The sequence below is a fragment of the Diceros bicornis genome, chromosome 4 (assembly GCF_020826845.1).
Source record: "Diceros bicornis minor isolate mBicDic1 chromosome 4, mDicBic1.mat.cur, whole genome shotgun sequence".
Classification (NCBI taxonomy): domain Eukaryota; kingdom Metazoa; phylum Chordata; class Mammalia; order Perissodactyla; family Rhinocerotidae; genus Diceros; species Diceros bicornis.
This window is the reverse complement of record NC_080743.1, coordinates 87,381,280-87,395,241: the sequence shown is the minus strand read 5'-3', so window position 1 is coordinate 87,395,241 and position 13,962 is coordinate 87,381,280. Positions and strand designations below refer to the sequence as shown.

General features: G+C 36.7%; 1 protein-coding gene across 6 annotated transcripts in view; it reads left to right on the top strand.

Moving 5' to 3' along the window:
* Positions 1-13,962, top strand: part of TDRD5 (tudor domain containing 5) — a 102,977-nt gene that overhangs the window by 71,088 nt on the left and 17,927 nt on the right. For all 6 annotated transcript variants that reach the window (XM_058539949.1, XM_058539947.1, XM_058539946.1 and 3 more), the window contains 2 exons: positions 5,933-6,115; positions 6,862-7,002. In XM_058539949.1, the coding sequence (XP_058395932.1) occupies positions 5,933-6,115; positions 6,862-7,002 (324 nt within the window). The remainder of the gene's footprint in view (positions 1-5,932; positions 6,116-6,861; positions 7,003-13,962) is intronic.

The following is a 13,962-nucleotide window of genomic DNA, read 5'->3' as shown; positions in this document are numbered from 1 at the left end:
TGCCTTATTGTTACACTGGCTAGGATTTCAGATATGGTGTTGAACAGGAGTTGTGAGAGAGAACATCTTTGTTATCCTGCTGAGAGGTTTTATCATGCGTACATGAATGTGAATTTTATTAAATGATTTTTCTGCATATATTGATATGATCATGTTGTTTTCTCCTTTATTCTATTAATATGGTATATTAATTGATTTTCAAATATTGAATTAGATTGGCATTCCTGGGATAAACCCCACTTGGTCATAGTGTGTTATTCTTTTTATATGTTGCTGGATTCCAGTTGCCAATATTCTGTTCAAGATTTTTACATCCATTTTCATGAAGAATATTGGTCTCTAGTTTTCTTGTACTTGCCTGGTTTAGTACCAGAGTAATTCTGGACTCATAAAATGAGTCCAGAGGTGTTCCTCTCTCTCTGTTTTCTGGAAAAGATAATGTAGAATTTAATTTATTTCTATTTTTTAATTGACATTTTTATTGTGATAACTGAAGATTCATATGCAGTTATAAGAAATAATACAGAGATCCCATGTAATCTTTACCCACTTCCCCCAGTGGTCACATTTTGCAAAACTGTAGTACAGTATCACAACCAGGATATTGATATTGAGGCAATCCACCAGTATTATTCAGATTTCCCCAGTTTTACTTGTACTTATTTGTGTGTATGTATATTTACTGACACATGTGTAGGTTCACATATCCAACAGCACAGTCAAGATGATCAACAAGTCTATCATCACAAGGATCCATTGGGTTCCCCTTCTATAACCACACCCATCTTTCTCCCACCACCCCTCTCTTCACCATCCCTAACTCCTGGCAACCACTAATCTGTTCTCCATTTCTAAAATTTTGTCATTTAACTATGTAGGGGCTGGCCCGATGTTGTAGCAGTTAAGTGCACGTGCTCTGCTGCAGTGGCCCGAGGGTTGGTAGGTTCAGATCCCGGGCGCACACCGATGCACCGCTTGTCAAGCCATGCTGTGGCAGCGTCCTATATAAAGTAGAGGAAGATGGGCATGGATGTTAGCCCAGGGCTAATCTTCCTCAACGAAAAAGAGGAGGACTGGCATCGGATATTAGCTCAGGGCTAATCTTCCTCACAAACAAAAAAAACAAAGGCTATGTAAATGAAATCATATAGTATGTTGTGACCTTTGGAAATTGGCCCCGTATAATTCCCTGGAGGTCCATCCAAGTTGTTGCATGTATCAATAGTTAGTTCCTTTTATTGCTGAGTAGTATTCCATGGCGTGTATGGTTACAGTTTGTTTAACCATTAGCCCGTTGAAGGACATTTAGGCTGTTTCCAGTTTTTAGCTATTACAAATGAAGCTGCTATGAACATTTGTGTACAGGTTGTTGTGTGAACATAGCTCTTTGGAATAAATGCCCAGGAGTGCAATTGCTCTGTTGTATGGTGATTACAAGTTTAGTTCACATGAAACTGCCTTCCTGTTTTCCAGAGTGGCTGTACCAGTTTACAATCCCTTCAGCAATGTATTGAGTAATCTGGTTTCTCTCTGTGCTCATCAGCATTTGGTGTTGTCACTATATGTGTTTTGTTAGGTATATACCTAAGTATTTCATATTATTTGGAGTGATTATAAATCACGATTGACTTAGTCATTGGCCATTGGCAATGGATTTAACCTCAAGCCCCCCTTCTCCTCCCCGGAAATCAGGAGGTGGGCCTGAAAGTTCCAATCCTCTGTTCACAGGGCTGGTTCTCCTGGCGACCAGCCCCCACCCTTGGGTCGGGTCCAGAAGTCGCCTTCATTAACATAAAGGAGACACCATTTCACCTTTATGGCCCTCCCTGAAGCGTTCTCAGGAAGTGAGGACAAGACACCAAATATTGTAACAAAAGATGCGCCCATTGCTCTTATTGCTCAGCATATTCCAGGGGTTTGGGGAGCTGTGAGCCAGGAACTTGGATGAAGACCAGATATATCTGAGAAATACATTTCAGTCATCTGAAGGACTAAATATATTTATTTCTTATAAATCACAATATCGCAGATATAATCATATGATTTTTCTTCTTCAGATTGTTCATATAGTGAGGTACATTGATTGAGTTTAAAATGTTAAACTACCCTTGCATACCTAAAATAAACACCACTTGGTTGTGGTGTACAATTTTTTTTATGTGTTGTTAGGTTCAGGTTGCTAACATTTTATTGAGGATTTTTGTGTCTCACTTCATGAGCGATAGTAGTCTATAGTTTTCTCTTTTTGGTACTGTCTTTGTATGGTTTTGGTATCAGGGTGATACTGTCTTCATAAAATAAGTTGGGAAGTGTTCTCTCCTGTATTTTGGAAGAGATTATGTAAAATCGGGTTCTTTTGCCGGGTTGGGGGGTTAATTCTTTAAATGTTCTGTAGCTTACTTCAGTGAAGCCATCTGACCTGGAGATTTTTTTTTCTTCTTCTTTTTTCTGAGGAAGATTCAGAAAACATCTGTTGCCAATCTTCATGTTTTTTTTTTTTCTTTTGCCTGAGGAAGATTGGCCCTGAGCTGACATCTGTGCCAGTCTTCCTCTACTTTGTGTGTGGGACGCTGCCACAGCATGACTGGTGAGTGATGCAGGTCTGTGCCCGGGATCCGAACCTGCGAACCCGGGCCGCCGAAGCGGAGCATGCAAACCTTTAACCACTTGCCCATGGGGCCGGCCCCTGGAGATATTTTTTTTCGGAAGGATTTAAACTATAAAATCAATTGCTTTAATAGATACAGGATTATTAAAGTTGACTGTTTCATCTTGGGTTAGTTTTTGATATTTTATGATTTTGAGGAATTGGTTCATTTCATTTGTCAATTCTGTGTGTAGAGTTGTTCATAGTATTCCCTTATCCTGTTGTTGAATGCAGGGTCTGTAGTGAGAACCTCCACGTTCATTCCTGATATTGGCAATTGGTGTCTTCTCTTTTCTTTTTTGTCGGTCTTACTAGACATTTATCAACTTTATTGAATTTTTTTCAAAGTGTTAACTTTTGGTGTCATTGGTTTTATCTCTTGTTTTTCTGTTTTCAAGTCCATTGATGTCTTCTCTTTTTCTTTTGCTTTCTTTGGGTTTATTTTGCTTTCTTTTTCTAATTTCTTAGGGTGGAAACCTACATTGTTGATTTCTTCTTTGCTAATATAAGCATTTCATGCTGTGACCCTCTAAGATGTAACTTTAGCTACATCTCACAAGTTTCAATATATTGTATTTTCGTTCAGTTCAAATATTTTCTAATTTCTTTTGAGATATCGTCTCTGACCCATGGATTATTTAGGAGTATAGTGTTTAATTTCCAAGTGTTTGGAGATTTTCCTATTATTTTTCTCTTTTTTATTTATAGTTTAATTCTATTATGATCTGAGAACATATTTCATATTATTTCAGTTTTTTTAAATTTGTTAAGGTTGTTTTGTTGACATAGGATATGGTCTATCTTGGTGAATGTCCCATGTGCCTTTGAAAAGAATGCATATTCTGCTTTTATTGGGTAGAGTGTTCTATGAATGTCAGTGAGATCCAGTTGATTGATGTTATCATTTAGTTTTTCTGTATCCTTGCTGTCTACTAGTTTAGCAATTACTGAGAAGAATGTTGAAGTAATCAGCTGTAATCTTGGATTTTGTCTATTTTTCCTTTCTTCCTGTCAGTTTTTACTTTATGTATTTTGAAGCTCTAGTGTTACATGCTATCCATTTAGGCTTGTTATGTTTTCTTGGTGAATTGACTCTTTTATCATTATGAGATGTCTGTCTTTATCCATGGTTACTTTCTTTGCACTGAAGCCTACACTGTTTGATACAGTATAGCCACTCCAACTTGTTTTTTTTTAGTGTTTACATAGTATATCTTCTTCCATCCTTTTACTTCTATCACCATTACATTCAAAGTAAATTTCTTGAGAGAGCATATAGTTTGGTTAATTTTTACCCATTCCGACAACCTGAATTTTAATTAGTATGTTTTGACCATTTACATTTAATATCATTATTGGTAAGTTTTGATTTTAGGTCTATTATTTTATTATTTTTAAATTTTAATTGACTTATATTTTTATTGTATCTATTTGTATAGTTTTTTCGTGGTTACTCTAGGAATTACAATATACATCTTTGACTTTTCACAGTGGACTTAATCAGTATTTTACCACTTCAAGTGGAATGTAGATATCTTATGACCATATAGGTCTTTTACCCCTTCTTACCTTCTTTATGTTATATTTATATATAACATCTATGTATGTTGAAAATTTCTAATATGTAGTTTGCTTTCTACTTTGAAACATATTCCAAAAAACTCAAGAGGAAAAGAATAGTCTATTATATTTACCCAGATATTTACCATTCCTGTTGTTCTTCCTTTATTTCTGATATTCCAGTTTCTTTTTTCCGTATTTTCTCCTTTCTGTCCAAAGAACTTCCTTTAGCGGTTCTTTTAGGGCAGGTCTGCTGACAGTGAATTCTTTTCGTTTTCTTTGTTTTCTTCATTGAGAATGTATTTATTCATCTTCATTCTTGAAGGATATTTTTGCTTGATATAGAATTCTGGGTTGCCAGTTCTTTTGTTTCAGCCCTTTAAAAATTTCATTCTAGGGCCGGCTCCGTGGCTTAGCGGTTAAGTGAGTGCGCTCCGCTGCTGGCGGCCCGGGTTTGGATCCCGGGCTCACACGGACGCACTGCTTCTCCGGTCATGCTGAGGCCGAGTCCCACATACAGCAACTAGAAGGACGTGCAGCTATGACATACAACTATCTACTGGGGCTTTGGGGGAAAATAAATAAATAAATTAAATTAAATTAAAAAAAAAAAAAAGCAAAGGATTAAAAAAAAATTTTCATTCTACTTCCTTTTGGCTTTTGTGATTTCTGATGCAAAATATGCAGTATTGAAATTGTTCCTCTATAATAATGTGTCATTTTTCTTTGGCTACATTCAAGATAGTTTCTTTGTCTATAGATTTCAGCAGGTTGATTATAATCCATCTAGGCATGATTTCTTTGGGTTTATCCTGTTTGAGGTTTGTTAAACTTTTTGAATCTATAGGTTTATGTCTTTCACTAAATTTGGAAAGTTTTCAGACGTATTTCTTCAAATAATTTTTCTGCACTGCACTCTTTCTCTTTTCCTTCTGGGACTCTGATGACCCAAATGTTAAAATAAACCTTTGGATATTTTTCCACAGGTCCTTGAGGCTCTGTTTTTTGTTTGTTTATTTTTTCCCCAATTTTTTTCTCCCCGTTGTTCAGATTGGATAACTTGTATGGCTCTGTCTTCAAGTTTATGCATTCTTTATTCTCATTTCTGTCCTGCTATTGAAAAGAGAGTCAGGAATCTCATGTTCAATATAAAAACCTTCACTTAATTCCGCTGTTTGTATTATGCTTGCTCCACCCTCAGTTTTACCCTCCAGAAGACCCTCTAGGGGGAAGAAGAGGTATAGTTCCTGAGTCCTTGAAATAGGGGAGAGTATCTGGAGATCTAATTGCTTCTTACACAGACTTTCAACCAGTGCTCTTGTTTTCATCCCCACTTTACACTCTCACTTCCAGACACCTTTGTACTAGCATTTCCTGAGCTTTTGCAGTTATCTGTGGTATAAATTTGGGTTGCTTCTCAGTTTTTTCTGCTACAAGCTCAGGATTCCAGTTTCTTAAGACTTCTTAATAAGTTGGCATTTGTCTGCTTTCCTGTATCCAAAATGTAGATGGTATTTTCTCCTCTTCTGTTCTCTTTGACTATGAGTTTATGCCTTAAGTCTCTTTATTTTGGTGATGTTTGAGGAGGGAGAGAGTAATAAATTGTGTATTCAAACTACTATCTTTACCTGGAATCAGGAAAAAAAATTGTAAACCTAAATTTTAATATGTACTTTTACAGGAACTGTAAATTAAAGTTTTTCTTTGTCTTCTGATACGTTCTAGGATGAGATCCCCACTGGAATGCCATGCCTGGAGTCAGTGACCATAGATGATGATATTTGGGATGAGAACTGGTTACTTTTACAGGCTAAAATAGAAAATGGAGGTGATGCTGCCTCCCACTTATTTACCTCAAGCCTTGACAGAAAGAAACCATATCCATCCTGTGAAGAAGTGCCACAGAAGGTAAGATCCTTGGGAAAACAGAGAGCAAATCACTATCGAAAAGAAATGTAAATCGTCCAAGCCTCAAGAAAGCTATCCATTCTGGAATTCAAAAGAATTTATCAGACAGTAGTTCAGAAGAATGCATTTTTTCCCCCAAAGATGGTAGTGCTAGGGAGGGGGACAGGATGAAGCAGGAGAGAATAAACCATGGACTTTTTGTGCCCATCTACCCTTTCAATCATTATGATTTTTGTTTTATCCTTCACACCTAGTCAAGGCCTTAGGATCTGTAAATAAAGAAACTTGTTTTCCCTAATTTTATTTTTGTTGCATCAGCCTTGTAATATAACCTCTGGATCTCTGCAGTGAAAATATTTGCTAATGTTGGGCCTATCTATTTAAAATTTAATTTATTTCCTACAGTTATTAGAAGAAATATCTACAGTTCAGTTGCTCCTTGTTATTAGTGCCATTTAAATACTAGGTGATCATGAAAAATCATTTAGCCGTGAAAACAGTATTCAACAAAATACTATAAACAGAGTTGTATTTGTTTTTATGAGATCCATGTGTTCAAAAGAATTCAGGGTATTGGTTATGGACCAATAAAGTGAGGGGGAAAAGTCACACTGACTGTAGAAAGTTAATAAATACCTTTTCTTGTTTGATATACATTGTCTGCTTACCTTTACTTTTCCCGCTATTTTCTGTTTGGATCATGTGGCACTATATTTCAGTTTATTGTTGCAATTTTTTCTCTGTAGGATTGGTGTTTTTCTATGTCCAAAGATATATGGGATGATTCGTGGCAGCCTTCAGGCCTTGTGAATGGAATGAAAGTAGAAGTTCAAAAACCAAGACTAGGTGCTCAGGAAAACAATACAGACACAACCAGAATTCAAAAGGTGAATGTCTAAGATGTTATTGTGACAGGTTCTCATGAGGAAATGCTTTCATTTCTAGAAGGTAAAATTCTGGTTAATGATCCCTTTCTTAGCATTTGGTAGAATACATACACATAAAATGTATGTTGATTTCAACATTAGTTTCAATTAACTTAATATATTTATTCATCTATTCAGAAGAAAATCCTGAGCCTAGATTTAAAATACTGATTAAACTCTGTATTAGGATAGAGAAAATAGGTATTTTCATAAGCTCTGTATCTGTCCTATCATCTAGGCGAGTTTTTCTTTTATGTCGCTTGGCAGAAAGCACTAACTGTGGAACAAAATCCATTTCTTTTGTGTTTCTCAGATGTATCATGTGTTCTGGAAACAGTGGGACAATTTGTGTGAATCATGAAATTTGGCTACCAGGCCTCTGTACTTTTGTGTGTTACATTGAAAATAAAGGACTCAAGTCTAGGACACTTGTTGAAAAGCAGATTTGTTGGAAGATGAATCTTCTGAGTGATATATTTGCTACAGAATGTGGTTACTTCATGTGAGAGCAGTGATAACATATGCTGTATTACATAGAATAGTCTGTTCCAGAAACATAGGTTGCTTGAGAGCATGGATTTAGTTTTAGGATAAAATAGACTTTTATATTTTGTTTCTCATGTAGTTTGTTTTTAAGAAATAACAGCTTTATTGAAATACAATTTACATACCATGTAATTCACTTATTTAAAGTGTACAATTCAGATGATTTTTAGTATAGACAGACTTGTGCAACCATCACTACAATTCATTTTAGAACATTTCATCACTTCTTCAAAAAAATGCGGTACCCATTAGCAGTCACACCTCTTGCCCATCCTCCCACAGCCCTAGGCAACTACTAATCTACTTTCTGTCTCTATAGATTTGCCTATTTGAGGCATTTCATATAAATGTCATACAGTATGTGGTCATTGTGATTGTGTTGTTTCCTTTGCTGTGCAGATTTTTAGTTTCATGTAGTCCCACTTGTTTATTTTTGCTTTTGTTACTTGTGCTTTTGGTTTCATTTCCAGTAAATCATTGCCAAGACCAACGTCATAAAGCTTTTCTCCTATGTTTTCTTCTAGGAGTTTTGCAGTTTCAGGTCTTATGTTCAAGTCTTTAATCCATTTTGAGTTGATTTTTGTGTATAGTGTAAGATAAGTGTCCCGTTTCATCTTTTGCATGTGGATATCCAGGTTTCCCAACATCATTTGTTGCACAGACTATCCTTTCCCCATTGTCTACTCTTAGCATCCTTATCATAAGTGGAAGTTGGATCTTGTCAAATGCTTTCTCAGCATCTGTTGAGATGATCGTGTGCTTTTTGTTCCTCGTTTTGTGAATGTGGTGTATCACATTGATTGATTTGCGGATGTTGAACCATCCCTTTGTCCCTGGTATAAATCCCACTTGATCATGATGTATGATCTTTTTAACGTATTGCTGTATTCGGTTTGCCAATATTTTGTTGAGGATTTTTGCATCTACGTTCATCAGTGATATTGGCCTGTAAATTTCATTCTTTGTATTGTCCTTGTCTGGCTTTGGTATCGGGGTGATGTTGGCCTCGTAAAATGTGTTAGGAAGTGTTCCATGTTCCTCTGTTTTTTGGAATAGTTTGAGAAGGATAGATATTAACTCTTCTTTGAAAATTTGGTTGAATTCTCCAGAGAAGCATCTGGTCCTGGACATTTAATTTTGGGGAGATTTTCCTTTTTTTCTTTTTTAAAATATTTTTTAAATTTTATTTATTTATTTATTTTGCTGAGGAAGACTCACTCTGAGCTAACATCCGTTGCCGGTCCTCCTCTCTTTTTGTTTGAGGAAGATTAGCCCTGAGCTAACATCTGTACCAACCCTCCTCTATTTTTTTTTTGTATGTGGGAACCGCCACAGTGTGGCTGGTGAGTGGAGTATTTCCACACCTGGGATCCTAACCCACGAGCCCAGACTGCCAAGGCGGAGCCTGTGGGATGTTAACCCCTCAGCCACGGGGCTGGGCCCTATTTTTGGAGAGGTTTTTGATTACTGTTTCAATCTGTTTACTTGTGATTGGTCTCTTCAGATTCTCTATTTCTTCTTGATTCACTTTTGGGAGGTAGTATGAGTCTAAGAATTTATCCTTTTCTTTTAGATTGTCCAATTTGTTGGCACATAGTTCATAGTATTCTCTTATAATCTTTTGTATTTCTGTGGTATCCATTGTAATTTCTCCTCTTTTGTTTCTAATTTTATATATTTGACCTTTCTCTCTTTTATTCTTAGTGAGTCTGGCTAAGGGTTTGTCAATTTTGTATATCTTCTCAAAGAACCAGCTCTTTGTTTCATTGTTCCTTTCTACTGTTTTTTTTTTTTTTTTGGTTCAATTTCATTTATTTCTACTCTGATTTTTATCATTTCCCTTGATATGTTGACTTTGGGCTTTGTTTTTCTTTTTCTAATTCTGTTAGATGTAGTTTAAGTTTGCTTATTTGAGATTTTTCTTGTTTGTTAAGGTGGGCCTGTATTGCTATGAGTTTCCCTCTCATGACTGCTTTTGCTGCATCCCATGTGAGATTGTATGGTGTATTTTCATTTGTCTACAGATATTTTTTGATTTCTCCTTTAATTTCTTCAGTGATCCACTGGTTGTTCAGTAGCATGTTGTTTAGTCTTCACATGTTTGTCACTTTCCCAGTTTTTTTCTTGTAGTTGATTTCTAGTTTCATAGCATTATGGTCAGAAAAGATGCTTGTTAGGATTTCAATCTTCTTAAATTTATGGAGGCTTGCCTTGTTTCCCAACGTATGGTCTATCCTTGAGAATGTTCCATGTGCACTTGAGAAGAATGTGTATTCCACTGTGATTGGATGGGAGTAGTCTATATATATCTATTAAGTCCATCTGGTCTAGTTTTTTGTTCAATTCCACTATTTCTTTATTGACTTTCTGTCTGGATGGTCTATCTATTGATGTAAGTGGGGTGTTAAGGTCCCCTACTATTATTGTGTTGTTGTTAATATCTACTTTTAGGTTTATTAATTGTTGCTTTATGGACTTTGGTACTCCTGTGTTGGGTACATATATACTTATAAGTGTTATATCTTCTTGGTGGAGTGTCCCTGTTATCATCATATATTGCCCCTCTGTGTCTCTCATTACCTGTTTAATCTTGAAGTCTACTTTGTCTGATATAAGTATGGCAACGCCTGTTTTCTTTTTTTTTGCCATTAGTTTGGAGTATTGTCTTCCATCCCTTCACTCTGAGCCTGTGTTTGTCTTTAGAGCTGAGATGTGTTTCCTGGAGGCAGCATATTGTTGGGTCTTATTTTTTAATCTATTCCACCACTCTGTGTCTTTTGATTGGAGAATTCAATCCATTTACATCTAGAGTGATTATTGATATATGAGGGCTTAATGCTGCCATTTTATCGCTCATTTTCCAGTTCTGCATTTCCTTTGTTTCTCATCCCATGTGTTTTGGACTACCAATTCAGTTTGGTAACTCCCTATGATGGTTTTCTTAGTGTTCTCTTTATTTATCATTTGTGTCTCTGTTCTAATTATTTGTTTAGTGGTTACCATGAGGTTTGTATAAAAAATCTCATAGATGAGATAGTCCATTTTCTGATAGCCTCGTAATTTCCTTAGACTAAGTTGATTCCATCCCTTTCCTCTTCCCCTTCTAAGTTATTTTATTGTCATAACTTATTCCAACTTATTCCATCTTGTGTTGTGAGTTTGTGGTTAAAATGATAAGATTATATTTATTTTTGGTGTTTTCCTTTCCTTTATCTTTGATGTTATAATTGTTTGCTAAGCTGTTCTGACAGAGAGCTACAATTTTTCTGATTTTTCTCCTTGCTCAAGGCTTTGCCTCCTCTTTCTTTTTATTTTTCAGGTATGAGGGCCTTCTCACTCATTTCTTGTAGGAGGGGTCTTGTGGCAATGAACTCCCTTAGCTTTTGTTTGTCTGGGAAAGTTTCTATTTCTCCATCATATTGAAGGATATTTTTGCCGGGTAGAGTATTCTTGGCTGAAAGTTTTTGTCTTTCAGAATTTTGAATATATCATTCCATTCTCTCCTCTAGCCTGTTAGGTTTCTGCTGAGAAATCCGCTGAAAGCCTCAAAGGGGTTCCTTTTTATGTTATTTTTTTCTGCCTTGCTGCCCTTAATATTTTTTCTTTGTAATTGACTTCTGCTAGCTTTACTACTGTATGCCTTGGAGAGGGTCTTTTTACATTGATATAGTTAGGCGATCTATTGGCTTCATTCACTTGTATTTCCAGCTCCTTCCCCAGGTTTGGGAATTCTCAGCTGTTATTTCTTTGAACAAGCTCTCTGATCCTTTTTCCCTCTCTTCTCCCTCTGGAATACCTATAATCCTTATGTTGCATTTCCTCATTGAATTGCATATTTCTTGGAGAATTTCTTCATTTCTTTTTAGTCTTACTTCTCTCTCCTCCTCCATCTGGAGCATTTCTGTATTCCTATCCTCTAGATTGCTAATTCTATCCTCCGAGTTGGCAGCTCTGTTATTTAAAGACTCTAGTTTTTTCTTTATCTCCTCCATTGTGTTTTTCATCTACAACATTTCTGATTGGTTTTCTTTATAGTTTCAGTCTCTTTTGTGAAGAAGTTCCTGATTTCATTGAACTATCTATCTGTATTTTCTTGTAATTTATTGAGCTTTTTTATGATAGCTATTTTGAATTCTCTGTCATTTAGATTATAAATTTCTGTGCCTTCAGGATTGATTTCTGGGTGCTTGTCATTTCCCTTCTGGTCTGGAGATTTAATATATATTGTTTCATACTGTTTGATGGTGTGGATTTGTGTCTCTGCACACTGATAGTATCTGGTCGCGGCTTCCACCTGCTGCTGCTGGGTGGGGGTCAAGAGCTGTGTATTCTGAGCCCGCTGGGATCCCTGGCCTCTGTAGCTGCTGCTTTTCTAAGGAATGTGCGGGCACTCTGGCCGACTGGCTGAGCTGGAGCGCTGGGCAGGGGGAGGGGCTTTCTTTTGCCTGCCCCATCCCAGGGGCATCTTGCTCTTCTTTCACTGTCTGCTCTCCTGAGGTGCTAGCTTGATGAAGAAACCCCTGCAGTCGGTCAGTCACTTCTGTGTGGGGCTTTCCTCCTGGCTGTGAGGGAACTTGGAGAGCCATGGTGTTCCTGCGGAGGGCCACCCTTCCCCCGTCTCCTCTCAGAGCTGCATGCAGTCCCAGGGCTGCTGCTGGGGTGGGAGAGGAGCTCTCCTTACCTCTTTCCACTTCCTCCAGGGGGTCCAGCACCTCCACTTTCTGATGAATGGCTGTGTGGGTCTCTCAGACGTCTTTTGTGTTATGTGAATGTCCTATGCTGGAATATGAGTGTCCTTTTTGTTGTATCTTAGGTGGTAGAGTCTAAGGGGAGAGCTCATTCCACCATGATGCTGACATCACTCCTAGTACTTTATTTCTTTTTATGGCTGTATAATCCATTGTATGGATAGACCACATTTTGTTTATTCATCAGCTGATGGACATTTGAGTTGTTTCCAGTTTTTTGCTATTATGAATAATGCTGCTGTGACATTCATGTACATGTTTTTATGTGGACATATGTTTTGAATTTTATTAGGTATATACCTGGGAGTGGAATTGGTTGGTCTTTTGGTAACTGTCTTGAATGTTTTAAGGAATTGCCAGACTTTTCCAAGCAGCCACACCATTTTACGTTTCCACCAGCAATATAAGAGTGTTGCAGTTTGTCCACATCTTTGCCAACACTTGTTATTAACTATTTTTTAAATTATAGCCATCTTAATGGGTGTGCAGTTGTATGTTGTTTTGGTTTTGGGCTATGCTTTTGATTGTATGTGTTAGTGTTTCGGAAATCATGAACTTGTTTCTTGAATGTCTGCCACTGACCTCTAGTTCCATGAAAGTATATTTTCACACGTCTATGAGGGAGTCAGTCATTAATAACTACAAAGGGATAAATCTGGGAGAGCAATGCTTTCTCAAACTATAATGTGCATACAGATCACTTGAGAATCTTGTGAAAATGCTGATTCTGATTGAGCAAACCTGGGATGGGGACTAAGGGTCTCCATGTCTAAGAAGCTTCCAGGTGATTCTGAAGGTGCTGATTGAAGAACCACACTTTGAGTAGCAAGGCTGTAGACCACTCTTTGGAGGAAGAGACTTGCTTTTCAATTAAGTGTTTAAATTGACTTCACTACTTGCTTTCAAAGTGTCATATAGATTTAGAAAGCATTCGCCCATGTTGTTTTTTTCCAGTGTGAAAAGCTATCAGAATGTGTCTTAGGTATGTTTTAACAGTGCATCTTACTTCAAAATCACATTTATGAGGAAAGAAAAGATATAACCTTTAAAAAATTTATTTATGATTTTGATTGTTATTAAACTACTGAAAACAGGCAGCAGGGCATAGTGTAAAAGCACTTGGTTTGGGAGTTATATAATCCAGGGCTTAGTTTTTACCATTGACTAAATTTCCAAGTTTGAACAAGTTACCTTTTGGGGCCTCAGTTTGTCCATCTGCAAAGACTGATTTAAACTAGTGATCTTTACAAGTCTAAAAGTTTATCATATTAATATTTATTTACTGAATTGTCATTGAAGCTTTATTGAAAGAACTAACCAATGCTCAACCCTCATTGTAAGTTAGAATAAACTTAAAGGATAACTAAAGCACACATGTGAGATGCATAAACTAAGCAAAAATTTGAATCCAGGTCTTTGGTTTCTTGGAGTACCATATTATGTGACCACTATAGCTATCTGGAATTTTAGAGTTTCATTTTTTCTGTCAAAACAGAGGTGACACACATAGCCATTTGTATACTACGTATTATATAAGCCACATTCATGCCAGTCATGTTTGAAAATGAGGTTTTGTGATGGAAGAAAAGAGGAATGCCAACTAATGTAAAATGTCTACTACACATGA